This window comes from Rhincodon typus, chromosome 18, assembly GCF_021869965.1.
Source record: "Rhincodon typus isolate 14 chromosome 18, sRhiTyp1.1, whole genome shotgun sequence".
In the NCBI taxonomy this organism is placed as follows: Eukaryota; Metazoa; Chordata; class Chondrichthyes; order Orectolobiformes; family Rhincodontidae; genus Rhincodon; species Rhincodon typus.
The window spans coordinates 613,158-627,109 of NC_063349.1; the positions used below are offsets into that span (position 1 = coordinate 613,158).

The following is a 13,952-nucleotide window of genomic DNA, read 5'->3' on the forward strand; positions in this document are numbered from 1 at the left end:
TTTTCTCAGCATAAACTCCAGTGGGAGATGCGGCAGAGGGAAGAGGAAATTGAGGAGCTGCAGAAAGCGCTTAGCGACATGCAGGTTTATCTCTTTCAGGAACGTGAACACTCACTGAGACTCTATGCCGAAAATGACCGGCTAAAAATCAGGTGGGAAACGGGTTTTGAATAGATTGGTGTGATTGGATGGAGTAAAAGATCTATAAAAAAGCTGTACTGCAATTAGAAGGAGATGTGAATGGTGGTATCCATCACAAGTGCTAGCCATACCCTATTGAAAATAGAACTGAACAATCTCAAAGCTCTCTTTTGACATGCTGACGTTTTGTCAAATTTGGTAATTGCAGGGAGTTGGAAGATCGGAAAAAGATGCAACACCTCTTGGCACTTATTGGTCCTGAAGCTGAAACAGTCACATACTTTCACAGGGAGCCTCCACACAAGGTAATGCAGTTAGTTCATAGACTGAGTGAAGAAACAGGTCTTCTTTGTCCTTGTATTCGTAGAATCCAATCACAGATGTATTCTGAAAGTAAGTTCTTTGTAATCATGCTTAATAAAAAAATGCGTAATATCTCAAAGCTGTGGGGGCAAGGGATTTAATTGAGGCATGGATAAATAGCATGGATGGTCTCTGGTCCTGTAGTGGCTTATATCCTTGGTTTATTCTCTGTTTGTTATTCTTTCCTCCTACCCCACCCCAACCACATGTTTCACTTTATTTTTGATCTCAAAATCTGACTAGAAATGTCATTTTGGTTGCTTCCAGTCCAGACATTCCAAAATCTAGGAAATTTTAGGCACAGAAACAGCCAATGTATGGCAGTTAGCTTCTATCTCATTTCAAGTATTTGGATATAGATCATCAGTTCCTGGGCTGTTTGGTCTTTGGTTCTGTTAATTTTTCTGCAAATTTTGGAAATCTTAATTATTTAAGTTTCTCATATGGTTCTTCAATGAATGTTTTACCCATTGTGGTATCTCCTTAATTAAAACAAAGAACTGCAGATCTTGGAGATCTGAATCACACTAAACCAGAAATTGCTGGAGAAACTCAGCATATCTGGCAGCATCTGTGGTGAGAAAATTTTCAAGTCCAGTGACCAATCTTCAGATATTTCCAGTCTTGTCCTTAAGGAACCAGTATTACCGTTGATGTTCTTTTCCCTTTCTCATGTTTATAGAAGCTGTCTGAGTATATTTTATATTTCTTACTGACTTACTCTCATATTCCATTTTCTCCCTTTGTCCTTCTTTGCTGGTTTCAAAAATTTTCCTTAAACAATGGATGTATTCCTTCTCCTTTGAAGTTTTATTTCTCAGTTGAATGTGTATTTGTTGGGAACACACCTATCTATACCCTGAGAGAGTAGGAACTGCCGATGCTGGGGTCTGAGATAACAAGGTGTGGAGCTGGATGAACACAGCTGGCCAGGCAGCATCAGAGGAGCAGGAAAGCTGACGTTTCGGGTCTGGACCGTTGTTCAGAAATGGGGGAGGGAAAGGGGGCTCAAATAAATAGAGAGGGGGGAGGCGATCATAGGAGGTGGATAGTGGAGCAGATAGGTGAAGAGAAGACTGACAGGTCAAGGAGGCAGGGATGAAGCCAGTAAAGGTGCGTGTAGGTAGGGAGTTGGGATGGGGGTTGGTCAATGAGGAGGGAGGAGCGGGTAGTTAGGAGGGAAGACGGACAGGTCAAGGAGGCGGGGATGAGGCTAGTAGAGGTGAGGTGAGTGTAGGTAGGAAGTGGGGGTGGGGTTTGGTCAGTGACGGACCGGCAGAGGAGGTGGGGACAAGAGGGGGTGCTGGTCTTGGAACGAGATCGGGAATGGGGAGATTTTGAAGCTTGTAAAGTCCACATTGAGGCCATTGGGTTGTAGGGCTCCCAGGCGGAATATGAGGTGCTATTCCTCCAGTTTTTGGGTGGCCCTATTTTTGGCACTGGAGAAGGCCCAGGATGGACATGGCGTCCAAGGACTGGGAGGGGGAGTTGACTGGGAGGTGTTGTCGTTTGTCAGGAACCAAGCGTAGGTGCTCCACAAAGCGGTCTTCAAGCCTCCGCTCGGTTTCCTCGATGTAGAGGAGGCCACGTCGGAAATATACAATATACCACATTAGCAGATGTGCAGGTGAACATCTGTTTAATGTGGAAGGTTTTCTTGGGGCCTGGGATGGAGGTGAGGAGGGAGGTGTAGGGGCAGGTGTAGCACCTCCTGTGGTTACAGGGAAAGGTGCTGGGGTTGTGGGGCTAGTGGGGAGTGTGGAGTGAATGAGGGGGTCGCGGAGAGCGCGGTCCCTCCGGAAGGCAGATAAGGGTGGGGAGGGAAATATATCCTTGGTGGTGGGGTCAGATTGCAGGTGGCGGAAGTGGCAGAGAATGATGCGTTGAGTCGGGAGGTTGATGGGGTGATACGTGAGGACAAGGGGAATTCTGTCTTTGTTGTTATTGCGGGGAGGACGTGTGAGGGCTGAGGTGCGGGAAACACAAGAGATGCAGTCGAGGGCGTTTTTGACCACTGTGGGGGGGAAATAGCGGTCCTTGAAAAACGAGGACATCTGGGATGTCCGGGAATGGAACGCCTCATCTTGGGAGCAGATGTGGCAGAGGCAAAGGAATTGGGAATAGGGGATAGCATTCTTGCAGGAAGGTGGGATAGAGGAGGTGTAGTCTGAGTAGCTGTGGGAGTCGGTGGGCTTGAAATAGATATCAATTTCCAGGTGGTTACCAACGATGGAGACAGACAGGTCCAGGAAGGAGAGAGAGGTATCAGAGATGGTCCAGGTGAACTTAAGGTTGGGGTGGAAGGTGTTAGTAAAGTGGACGAACTGTTCGAGCTCCTCGTGGGAGCACGAGGCGGCACCCATACAGTCATCAATGTAACGGAGGAAGAGGTGGGGGATAGTGCCAGTGTAGCTGCAGAAGAGCGATTGTTCCACGTATCCTGCAAAGAGGCAGGCATAGCTTGGGCCCATGTGGGTACCCATGGCCGCACCTTTCGTCTGTAGGAAGTGGGAGGTCTTGAAGGAGAAGTTGTTTAGGGTAAGGACAAGTTTGGTTATGCGGATAAGGGTGTCGATGGAGGAGAACTGGTCAGGCCTGCGGGAGAGGAAGAAGCAGAGGGCTTTTAGGCCATCTGCATGAGGAATGCAAGTGTACAGGGACTGGACGTCCATGGTGAAGATGAGGTGTTGAAGGCCAGGGAATCGGCAGTTGTGGAGGACGTGGGTGGTGTCATGGACGTAGGTGGGGAGTTCCTGGACCAGAGGGGAGAAAATGGAGTTGAGACAAATGGAGGTAAGTTCAGTGGGGCAGGAGCAGGCAGAGATAATGGGTCGACCAGGGCAGCTGGGTTTATGGATTTTGGGAAGGAGATAGAAATGGGCGGTGCGGGTTGGGGAATGATGAGGATGGAGGCTGTGGGTGGGATGTCACCTGAGGTGTTGAGGTTAAGGATGGTCTGGGAGATGATGTTTTGGTGGTCACGGGTGGGGTCATGATCAAGGGGGCAGGAGGAGGAGGTGTCAGAGAGTTGGCATCTGGCCTTGGCGATGTAGAGGTCAGTGCACCATGCCACAACTGTGCCTCCCTTGTCTGCGGGTTTTATAGTGAGGTTAGGGTTGGAGCAGAGGGCTGCACGTTCTGTGGGGGAGACGTTGGAGTGAGTGAGAGGAGTGGAGAAGCTGAGGCGATTGATGTCGCGACGGCAGTTAGCGATAAAGAGGTCGAGGGAGGGTAGGAGGCCTTGGGGTGGTGTCCAGAAGGATGGGGTGTGTTGGAGGCAGGAGAAGGGGTCAAGGTGGTTAGACTTGCGATTAGAGCAATAAGCGCGGAGGCGGTGGAAAAACTGTTCGATGTCCAGGCGTGAGCGGTATTCATTGATGATAGCCTCATCCCCACCTCCTTGACTTGTCCGTCTTCCCTCCCACCTACCCGCTCCACCCTCCTCACTGACCAACCCCCATCCCAACTTCCTACATACACACACCTTTACTGGTTTCATCCCCGCCTCCTTGACCTGTCAGTCTTCTCTCCACCTATCTGCTCCACTATCCACCTTCTATCATCGCCTCCCCCTCTCTATTTATTTGGGAGCCCCCTTCCCCTCCCCCATTTCTGAAGAAGGGTCGAGACCCGAAACGTCAGCTTTCCTGCTCCTCTTATGCTGCCTGGCCTGCTGTGTTCAGCCAGCTCCATACCTTGTTATCCTATCTATATCCTGTCTGGACTGCCCTCTATCACCACCACACTCCTTTTCATTCCACCCACTGAATGGCCTCCTTTAGTAACATACAGCAGAGTCATACAGAATAGAAACAGGCCCTTCGACCCACCAAGTCTGTGCCAACCAACAAGTACCAAATTACACCAAACCCTGCATGTGGTCCATAACCCAGTATGTCCTGACAATTGAAGTACTCATCCAGATGCTACTTAAATATTGCGAGAGTACTGCTTCCACCAACCTCCCAGGCAGTGTGCTCCATATTTCTATCACCCTCTAGGTAAAACAAAAAAAAAAATTCTCAGATCCCTCCATTTTTGCAGCAGCAACAGGAGCGGTGAGAGCGAGGACCAGGGGGCTGCCGAGAAGGTAAGTTCTTCATTTCGGCAGCGGAGCTGAGTGGGAGTGGTCGAATTGCGCTCTGGGAAGGTGAGTGAACTGACATATTTGGGCAGTGGCTAAACCTGAGACACTACCCGTGTAGTGTCTCCTACCCGCCGCCCTCCTCGAACCAAAAAGAAAAGACTCTGTGGTGTGTTAATAAGGTAGGGTTTTTCTTTTTCCTTTATTTTATCGTGTGATGGTAAGTAGAGTGATTGGTAAAAATTTTTTCATTTCATTTATCTATTATTTGATATTATAGTAGGACCACGCTAAGCTTAAGAGTAAAAATGGCAGGAGATCCCAGACCCGTGTTATGCTCCTCTTGCTCAATGTGGGAGCTCAGGGACGCGGCTGATGTCCCTGACTCCTACACGTGCAGGAAGTGTGTCCAGCTGCAGCTCTTGTTAGACCACATGATAGCTCTGGAGCTGCGGATGGACTCACTTTGGAGCATCCATGATGCTGAGGAAGTCGTGGATAGCACATTTAGCAAATTGGTCACACTGCAGATTAGGATTGCTGAGGGAGAAAGGGAATGGGTGACCAAAACGTAGAGAAAAAGCTGGAAGGCAGTGCAGGTGTCCCCTGCGGTCATCTCCCTCCAGAACAGGTATACCGTTTTGAATACTGCTGGGGGAGATGGTTCACCAGGGGAAGGCAGCAGTAGCCAGGTTTATGGCACTGTGGCTGACTCTGCTGTACAGAAGGGCGGGAAAAAGAGTGGAAGGGCTATTGTCATAGGGGATTTGATTATAAGGGGAGTGGATAGGTGGTTGTGGTCGAAAACGAGACTCCCGAATGGTATGTTGCCTCCCAGGTGCACGGGTCAGGGATGTCTCAGATCAACTGCAGGACATTCTGAAGGTGGAGGGTGAACAACCAGTGGTCGTGGTCCATTCAGGCACCAATGATATAGGTAATAAATGGGATGAGATCCTACAAGCAAAGTTTAGGGAGTTAGGAGCCAAGTTAAAAAGTAGGACCTCAGAGGTAGTAATCTCAGGATTGCTACCAGTGCCACGTGCTAGTCAGAAATGAAAGAATAGGCAGGATAAATGAGTGGCTTCAGAGATGGTGCAGGAGGGAGGGGTTCAGAGTTTTGGGACATTGGGACCGGTTCTGGGGAAGGTGGGACTACTACAAATCGGATGGTCTACACCTGGGCAGGACTGGAACCAATGTCCTTGGGGGTGCTTTTGCTAACGCTGTCGGGGAGGGTTTAAACTAATGTGGCAGGGGGAATGGGAACCAAATGAGGAGGTTAGTGGACAGTAAGGAGGTAGTAACTAAAGCCTGTAAGGAACTAGATAATGAAGTCAATGTGACTAAGGGGAAGAGTAGGCAGAGAGCAGATGATGAACGCAAAGGGACAGGTGGTCTGAGGTGCATTTGTTTTAATGCGAGAAGTGTAGTAGGTAAGGCAGATGAATTTAGGGCTTGGATTAGGACCTGGGAGTATGATGTTATTGCTATTACTGAGACTTGGTTGAGGGAAGGGCAAGATTCGCAACTAAATATCCCAGGATATAGATGCTTCAGGCGGGATAGAGAGGGAGGTAAAAGGGGTGGAGGAGTTGCATTACCTGTCAAAGAGGATATCACAGCTGTGCTGAAGGAGGGCACTATGGACAACTCCAGCAGTGAGGCAATATGGGCAGAGCTCAGAAATAGGAAGGGTGCGGTAACAATGTTGGGGCTGTACTACAGGCCTCCCAACAGTGAGCGTGAGATAGAGGTACAAATATGTAGACAGATTATGGAAAGATGTAGGAGCAACAGGGTGGTGGTGATGGGAGATTTTAATTTTCCCAACATCGACTGGGATTCACTTAGTGTTAGGGGTATAGATGGAGCAGAATTTGTAAGGAGCATCCAGGAGAGTTTTCGAGAGCAGTATGTAAATAGTCCAACTCGGGAAGGGGCCGTACTGGACCTGGTGTTGGGGAATGAGCTGGCCAGGTGGTTGAAGTTTCAGTAGGGGATTACTTTGGGAATAGTGATTACAATTCCATAAGTTTTAGAATACTGATGGACAAAGACGAGAGTGGTCCTAATGGAAGAGTGGCAAACTGGGGGAAGGCCAACTATAACAAAATTCAGCAGGAGCTGGGGAATGTGGATTGGGAGCAGCTGTTTGAGGGTAAATCCACATTTGATATGTAGGAGGCTTTTAAAGAGAGGTTGATTAGAGTGCAGGACAGACATGTCCCTGTGAAAATGAGGGATAGAAAGGGCAAGATTAGGGAACCATGGATGACAGGTGAAATTGTGAGACTAGCAAAGAGGAAAAATGAAGCATATATAAGATCTAGGCGACTGAAAACAGACGAAGCTTTGGAAGAATATCGGGAAAGTAGGACCAATCTGAAACGAGGAATTAAGAGGGCTAAAAGGGGTCATGAAATATCTTTGGCAAACAGGATTAAGGAAAATCCCAAAGCCTTTTATTCGTACATAAGGAGTAAGAGGGTCACTAGAGAAAGGGTTGGCCCACTCAAGGACAAAGGAGGGAAGTTATGCGAGGAGTCCGAGAAAATGAGTGAGATTCTTAATGAGTACTTTGCGTCGGTATTCACCGAGGAGAGGGACATGACGGATGTTGAGGTTAGGGATAGATGTTTGATTACTCTCGATCAAGTCAGCATAAGGACGGGAAAGTGTTGGGTATTCTAAAAGGCATTGGGGTGGACAAGTCCCCAGGTCCGGATGGGATCTATCGCAGGTTACTGAGGGAAGTGAGAGAGGAAATAGCTGGGGCCTTAACAGATACCTTTGCAGCATCCTTGAGCACAGGTGAGGTCCCGGAGGACTGGAGAATTGTTAATGTTGTCCCCTTGTTTAAGAAGGGTAGCAAGGATAATCCAGGTAATTATAGACCGGTGAGCCTGACGTCAGTCGTGAGGAAGCTGCTGGAGAAGATACTGAGGGATAGGATCTATTTACATTTAGAAGAAAATGGGCTTATTAGTGATAGGCAGCATAGTCTTGTGCAGGGAAGGTCATGTCTTACCAACTTAATAGAATTCTTTGCGGAAGTGACAAAGTTGATAGGTGAGGGTAGAGCTGTGGATGTCATATACATGGACTTCAGTAAGGCGTTTGATAAGGTTCCCCATGGTAGGCTGATGGAGAAAGTGAAGTCGCATGGGGTCCAGGGTGTACTAGCTAGATGGATAGAGAACTGGCTGGGCAACAGGAGACAGAGTTGTCGTGGAAGGGAGTTTGTCAAAATGGAGAACTGTGACCAGTGGTGTTCCACAGGGATCCGTGCTGGGACCACTGTTGTTTGTGATATACATAAATGATCTGGAGCAAGGTGTAAATGGTCTGATTAGCAAGTTTGCTGATGATACTCAGATTGGTGGAGTAGCAGATAGTGAAGGGGACTGTCGGAGAATGCAGCAGAATATAGATAGATTGGAGAGTTGTGCGGAGAGATGGCAGATGGATTTCAATCCAGGCAAATGCGAGGTGATGCATTTTGGAAGATCCAATTCAAGAGCGAACTATACGGTAAATGGAAAAGCCCTGGGGAAAATTGATGCACAGAGAGATCTGGGTGTTCAGGTCCATCGTACCCTGAAGGTGGCAACGCAGGTGGATAGAGTGATCAAGAAGGCATACAAAATGCTTTCATTCATCGTACGGGGTATTGAGTACAAGAGTTGGCAGGTCATGTTACAGGTGTGTAGGACTTTGGTGCGACCACATTTGGAACACTGCGTACAGTTCTGGTTGCCACATTACCAAAAGGATGTGGATGCTTTGGAGAGGGTGCAGAGGAGGTTTACCAGGATGTTGCCTGGTAAGGAGGGCGTTAGCTATGAAGAGAGGTTGAGTAGATTAGGATTAGTTACATTGGAAAGACGGAGGTTGAGGGGAGAACCTGATTAAGGTCTACAAAATCATGAGAGGTGTAGACAGGGTGGATAGCAAGAAGCTTTTTCCCAGAGTGGGGGACTCAATTACTCAGGGTCACAATTTCAAGGTGAGAGGGGAAAAGTTTAAGGGAGATATGCGTGGAAAGTTCTTTACGCAGAGGGTGGTGGGTGCCAGGAACGCGTTGCCAGCGGAGGTGGTAGAGGTGGGCATGATAGCGTCATTTAAGATTTATCGAGACAGATACATGAATGGGCAGGGAGCAGAGGGATACAGATCCTTGGAAAATAGGTGACAGGTTTAGATAGAGGATCTGGATTGGTGCAGACTTGGAGGACCAAAGGGCCTGTTCCTGTGCCGTAATTTTCTTTGTTCTTTGTTCTTCAAAACTATTTGCTCTTCACCTTAAATTGGTGTCTTCTGTTCCTCCATCAGTGGCGTCACTGATGCTCTTGAAGTTGCAACAAGACTTGGGTGCTCCTATGTGCTACACCCTGGCTAATTAAGGCAAGCACCCAGTATGCCTACTTCATCACCTTATCTACCTGTGTAGATCTGTGCACCAAAGTCTCTTTGTTGCTCAGTCGTCTCGGGCACCTACCATTTGTTGTGTATAACCTTCCCTAATTAGACCTCCCAAAATTCTTCACCTCTCACTTATCACGATTAGATTCCATCTGTCATTGCTCTGCCAATTTACCAGCTGATCAATATCAAACTGTAGCCTGAGACCATCCTCCTCACTGTCAATTATACCACCAATTTTCCTGTCATCTGCAAACTTACCAATTTATATCTTCTACCTTCACAAACGAGTCATTAATATCTATAATAAGCAGCAACGATCCTAGCACTGATCCTGCGATACATTGTTGGTCACGGACTTCCAATTACAAAAACAACCCTCTACCATTACCCTTTGCCTCCTATTTGCCAGCCAGTTTGGGACTCAGTTTACAAACCTGCCTTAGATCTCATGGGCTCTTACCTTTTGAACCAACCTTATGTGTGGGATCATGCCAGAAGCCTTACTGAAGTCCATGTAAACCACATCAACAACACTACCTTCATCAGTATATTTAGTTACCTATTCAAAAATCCATGTTGTTTATCCCTGATTAATCTCTGCCGTTCCAGTTGATTAATCATGCCCCTCATTTTTTTACAAAAATTTCCCTACCACTTACATCAAACTAACCTGGTCTATCCTTTCTGTCCTTCTTGAACAAAGGAAACACATTAGCTATCCTCTTGTTGTCTGATACTACACCTGTGGCCAGCTAAGTATTAAATCTCTCTGCCAGGGCTCCAGCAATCTTTTCCCTTGTCTCCCATAGCAGCCTGGGATGCATCTCTTCAGGCCTTTGGGATTTATGCGCCTTTATACCTCCTCTTTATTAACCTTAACATGTTCTGGACCAACACCATCCTGACTGAAATTCCCAGTTAATATGTCTTTCTCCTCTGTGAATACAGATGAGATATATTCATTTAAGACTTCACCCACATCAACTGGCTGTACGCACAGATTGCACTTCTGATCTTTAATCGGTCCCACTCTTTCTCTGGTAATTCTCTTGCTCTTAATATGCTTAAAATGCTTTGGGATTTTTCTTGATCACATCTGCCAAAGATATTTTGGACTGACACCATCAGTGTGGATTCAATTCCTGTTGTGGCTGAGGTTACCATGAAGGCCCCGCCTTCTCAACCTCATTCCTTGCCTAATCGAGGCTAAACCAGCACCAGTCATATCTGTCTAATAACAGAGGCCTATGGTCCTCTGAGACGATGGTGGCTGTACTTTTACCAGGCATTACCATCACTCAATCCCCCACTGTTAACATCCTGGGGGTTAACAGACTGCTGAGGATTTTGACATCGAGCTGGTCATTCAATGAAATCTGACGTAGACTTCGAGCCTGCTTTGCTTTCAATTAGATCCTAGCTCATGTATTTTAACCTCAATCCCACAATCTTGCATAGCAGCGATAATCTTTCATCCTTTGGTAATCAAGAATCTGTCTATCTCTCCCTTAGAAATGTTTAAAGATTCTGCATTCACTGCCTTTTGAGGAAAGGAATTCCAAAAACACACGACCCTCTTGGGAGAATTTGTTTTCCCTCATTTCTGTCTTAAGTGGGTGACCTCTGATTTTATTTCTAGATTCTCCCACAAGAGGGAGCATCTTTTCCATATACACCTGTTCAAGCCCAATCAGGATTTTGTGTTTAAATTAAGTCATCTCTGACTCTTCTAAACTCTAGAGGATATTGCCTCCTAAGTTAATCTGGTCATTCCAGGATTTATTTTAGTAAACCTTCGCTGGGCTGCTTTCACCGCATTAACATCATTCCGTAAGTAAACTGTGTGTACAGTACTCTAGTGTTATGAAGGGGAGGCCGAAACCCTCTGTTAATTAAAATTGAAACACAAGCCCCAATCTGTTATGACGGAAGTAGAGGTTCCCTTCTGATAATTACCACCAAAACACTCAGAGAAGATTGCCTTTCCCCTTGTAATCTCTTAAAAGAGTGGTTAAAAGAAAGAAAATCCCTGATCCACTTTATAAATAACAAGTAACTATTTATTCAGTTAACCTTAATAATGAACAAATTAACGGAATTACTAACAAACTGAACAATCTCCCCCCAGAGTACTAATTATTCCCTAACTGAACTAAATTCTATTGGAATGCTGTTCAAATAAACACAAGTCCTACTTATATAAACCCAATTAATAAGCCAACAATAAATTAAAACTTAATCTCTCCAAGTTTGCACAGACTGTGTCTTCTGGAACACTGTCTTCTCCAGTCTTTTTTCTGTCGATCTCAAGTCATAAATATTCTTCTTCCACTGATTCTGCTCTAATCGTTGTTTTCTCTGTAAAGACTCTTAACTAGAAGTGCTGTGGTACCTTTGATGGTTAGAATGGTGCTTTCTTAGAGCTTAGCGATTTCTTGTGAGATCTAGGAGCTTATATCTTGGCTGGCAGTTGGTTCTCCCTCCTGATTTTCCAATTCCAAATGCCCTTTTTTTATATCCTTGATGACCTGTCCATTTCTTATTAGGATTGATCCTAGGTTGTCAACACCATCAGATTTAAATTCAATTGGCTTTCAATATCTGGGGTCTGGTTTAAATTAATTGGCTAAATTCAAAAACCTGTTGTCTTGGTAAAAATGCTGCTTTGCCTACTAACAGTATAACCCTTCGATACACATGTTTCTATTCAGGAACTCTCTGTGCAGCTGCGTGTAGACATTTTATGTATAAATCTCTAAGCTTAAAAAAGCACTCTCTCTCTTAAAGGGTACTTTTTAAAAACAAATTCTAACTTCCTGCCTTCCAATTCATTAGTGTTGCACACAACTTCGTAACACCAGAAACTGTCTCACCAAGCCCTGTATAGCTGAAGCATAACCTCCCTACTCTTACATTCAATTCCCCTCTATAAACCATCACAATCTATTAACTGATCTAATTACTATTAGGAGAGGTGATAGCCTAGTGGTATTATCACTGGCCTATCAATCCAGAGAATAATAGAACATCTAAGGTAGTGTTCTGGGGATCCTGGTTTGAATCCTACCATATTAGGTAGAATTTGAATTTTCTTAAAAGTCAGGAGTCAAGTGTCTAATGTTGACCATGAATCCATTGTCAATTGTCAGGAAAAACTGATTTGAGTCACTAATGTCCTTTAGGGAAAGAAACTGCCCTCCTTATCTAGTGTGGCCCACATGTGACTTCAGACCCTCTGTGGTTGACTTTTAGCTGCCCTCTTGGAATGGATAATAAATGCTGGACTAGCCAGTGACACCATCATCCTGTGAATGAATAAAGAAAAGTTACTTGCTATACCTGCACACTAACTTTCTGCAATTCATCCATTAAGACACTCATCTCAGAACTCATGACACTGCTCACCATTTAGATAATATGCCTCTTTATTCTTGCTGCCAAAATGGACAATTTCACATTTTTCCACATTGTACTTCATTTGCCAGATCTTTGTCCAATCACATAACCCATCTATATCCCTTTGTAGGCTCTTAACGTCCACTTCTCAACTCACTTTTCTACCTGTCTTTGTGTCATAACCAAATTTAGCCACCATATGTTTGATCACTTCATTCATATCATTTACATAAATTGTGAAGGTTTGGAGCCCCAGCATTAACCTCTGTGGCACACCATTCAGAACATTCTGCTAGCCTGAAGAAGACCTATTTCTCAGCTTCCTATTAGCCAGCCAATATTCTATTCATGCCACTGTCTCTCCCTACACCATGAGCTTTTATTTTCCACATTAACCTTTGATATAGCACCTTATCAAATGCTTGCTAAATACAACGTTGGTACCCCTTCATTGACAGTACAAGTTACTTCTTCAAAGAGCTCCACCAAATTGGTTAAACATGATTTCCCTTTGACAAAACTATGTTGGCTCTGCCTCTTTAACTTGAAACTGTTCAAGTGCCCTGTAATAAGGTTTTTAATAATAGCTTCTAACATTTTCCCTCTGACAGATACTGAGCTAGCTGACTTGTAAGTTTCCTGCTTTCTCCCTCCCTCTCTTTTAGAATAAAGAAGTCACATTAGCTTTTTTTTTCTAATTTAAAGCCTTCCCCAAATCTAATATGTTTTGGAAAGTTAAAACCAAAACATCAATATCTCACAAGATACTTTTAATGAAGGCACAAGGGTGAAATCCATCAGAACCGAAGGATTTGTCAATTTATAATTCTAACAGTTTACTCTACTATTTCTCTGGTAATTGTAATTTTTTTAAAGTTCCTCCCTTCAATTCAGACTCCTGATTAACAGCTCTTTCCAGAATGCTGCTTGTTTCCTCGATAGTGAAGACCAACGCAAAATAATTGTTCAATCTCCAGTAGTCTTACTTTCAAGTACTAGGCCCATATAGTCTTGAATGTTAGAACACCTTCAAGTGCTCACCCAAATACTTTGTAAAGGTTGTGAGGCTAACTTCCTCAAATACCTTCCCGGGCAGTGGATTCAAGATACCTAGTACACTCTGAATGTAATAAGTTTTCTTCAAGTCCCCTCTAAACATTCAGCCCTTCATCTTAAAAGTGTCATTGACCCTTCAACGAAGGAGAACAGTTGCTTTCTATCCACCTGGTCCATACTCCTCATAATTTTATGTGTCCATCAGGTTGCCTCACAACCTTTCCTGCTCCAAAGAAAACAGCTTGAGCTTATCGAGACACTGTTTATAACTAAGATGCTCCATCCCAGACATCATCCTGGTAAATCTCCAGTACCCCCTCCAATGCAATCATATGTTTCCTATAGTGTTGAACTGCACCCAGTACTCCAGCTGTGGCCTAACCAAAGTCCTATACAACTCCAACATAACCTCTCTCCTCGCATAATCTATGGCTTGACTGATAAAGGGAAGCATCTTGTATGCCTTCTTAACTGCCCTGTCACC

At 45.0% G+C, this 13,952-nt stretch overlaps 1 protein-coding gene across 1 annotated transcript in view; it reads left to right on the plus strand.

Moving 5' to 3' along the window:
* ccdc77 (coiled-coil domain containing 77) overlaps positions 1-13,952 on the plus strand; it is a 97,099-nt gene that overhangs the window by 34,652 nt on the left and 48,495 nt on the right. The window contains exons 4-5 of the mRNA XM_048607800.1: positions 10-152; positions 350-446. Of these exons, the coding sequence (XP_048463757.1) occupies positions 10-152; positions 350-446 (240 nt within the window). The remainder of the gene's footprint in view (positions 1-9; positions 153-349; positions 447-13,952) is intronic.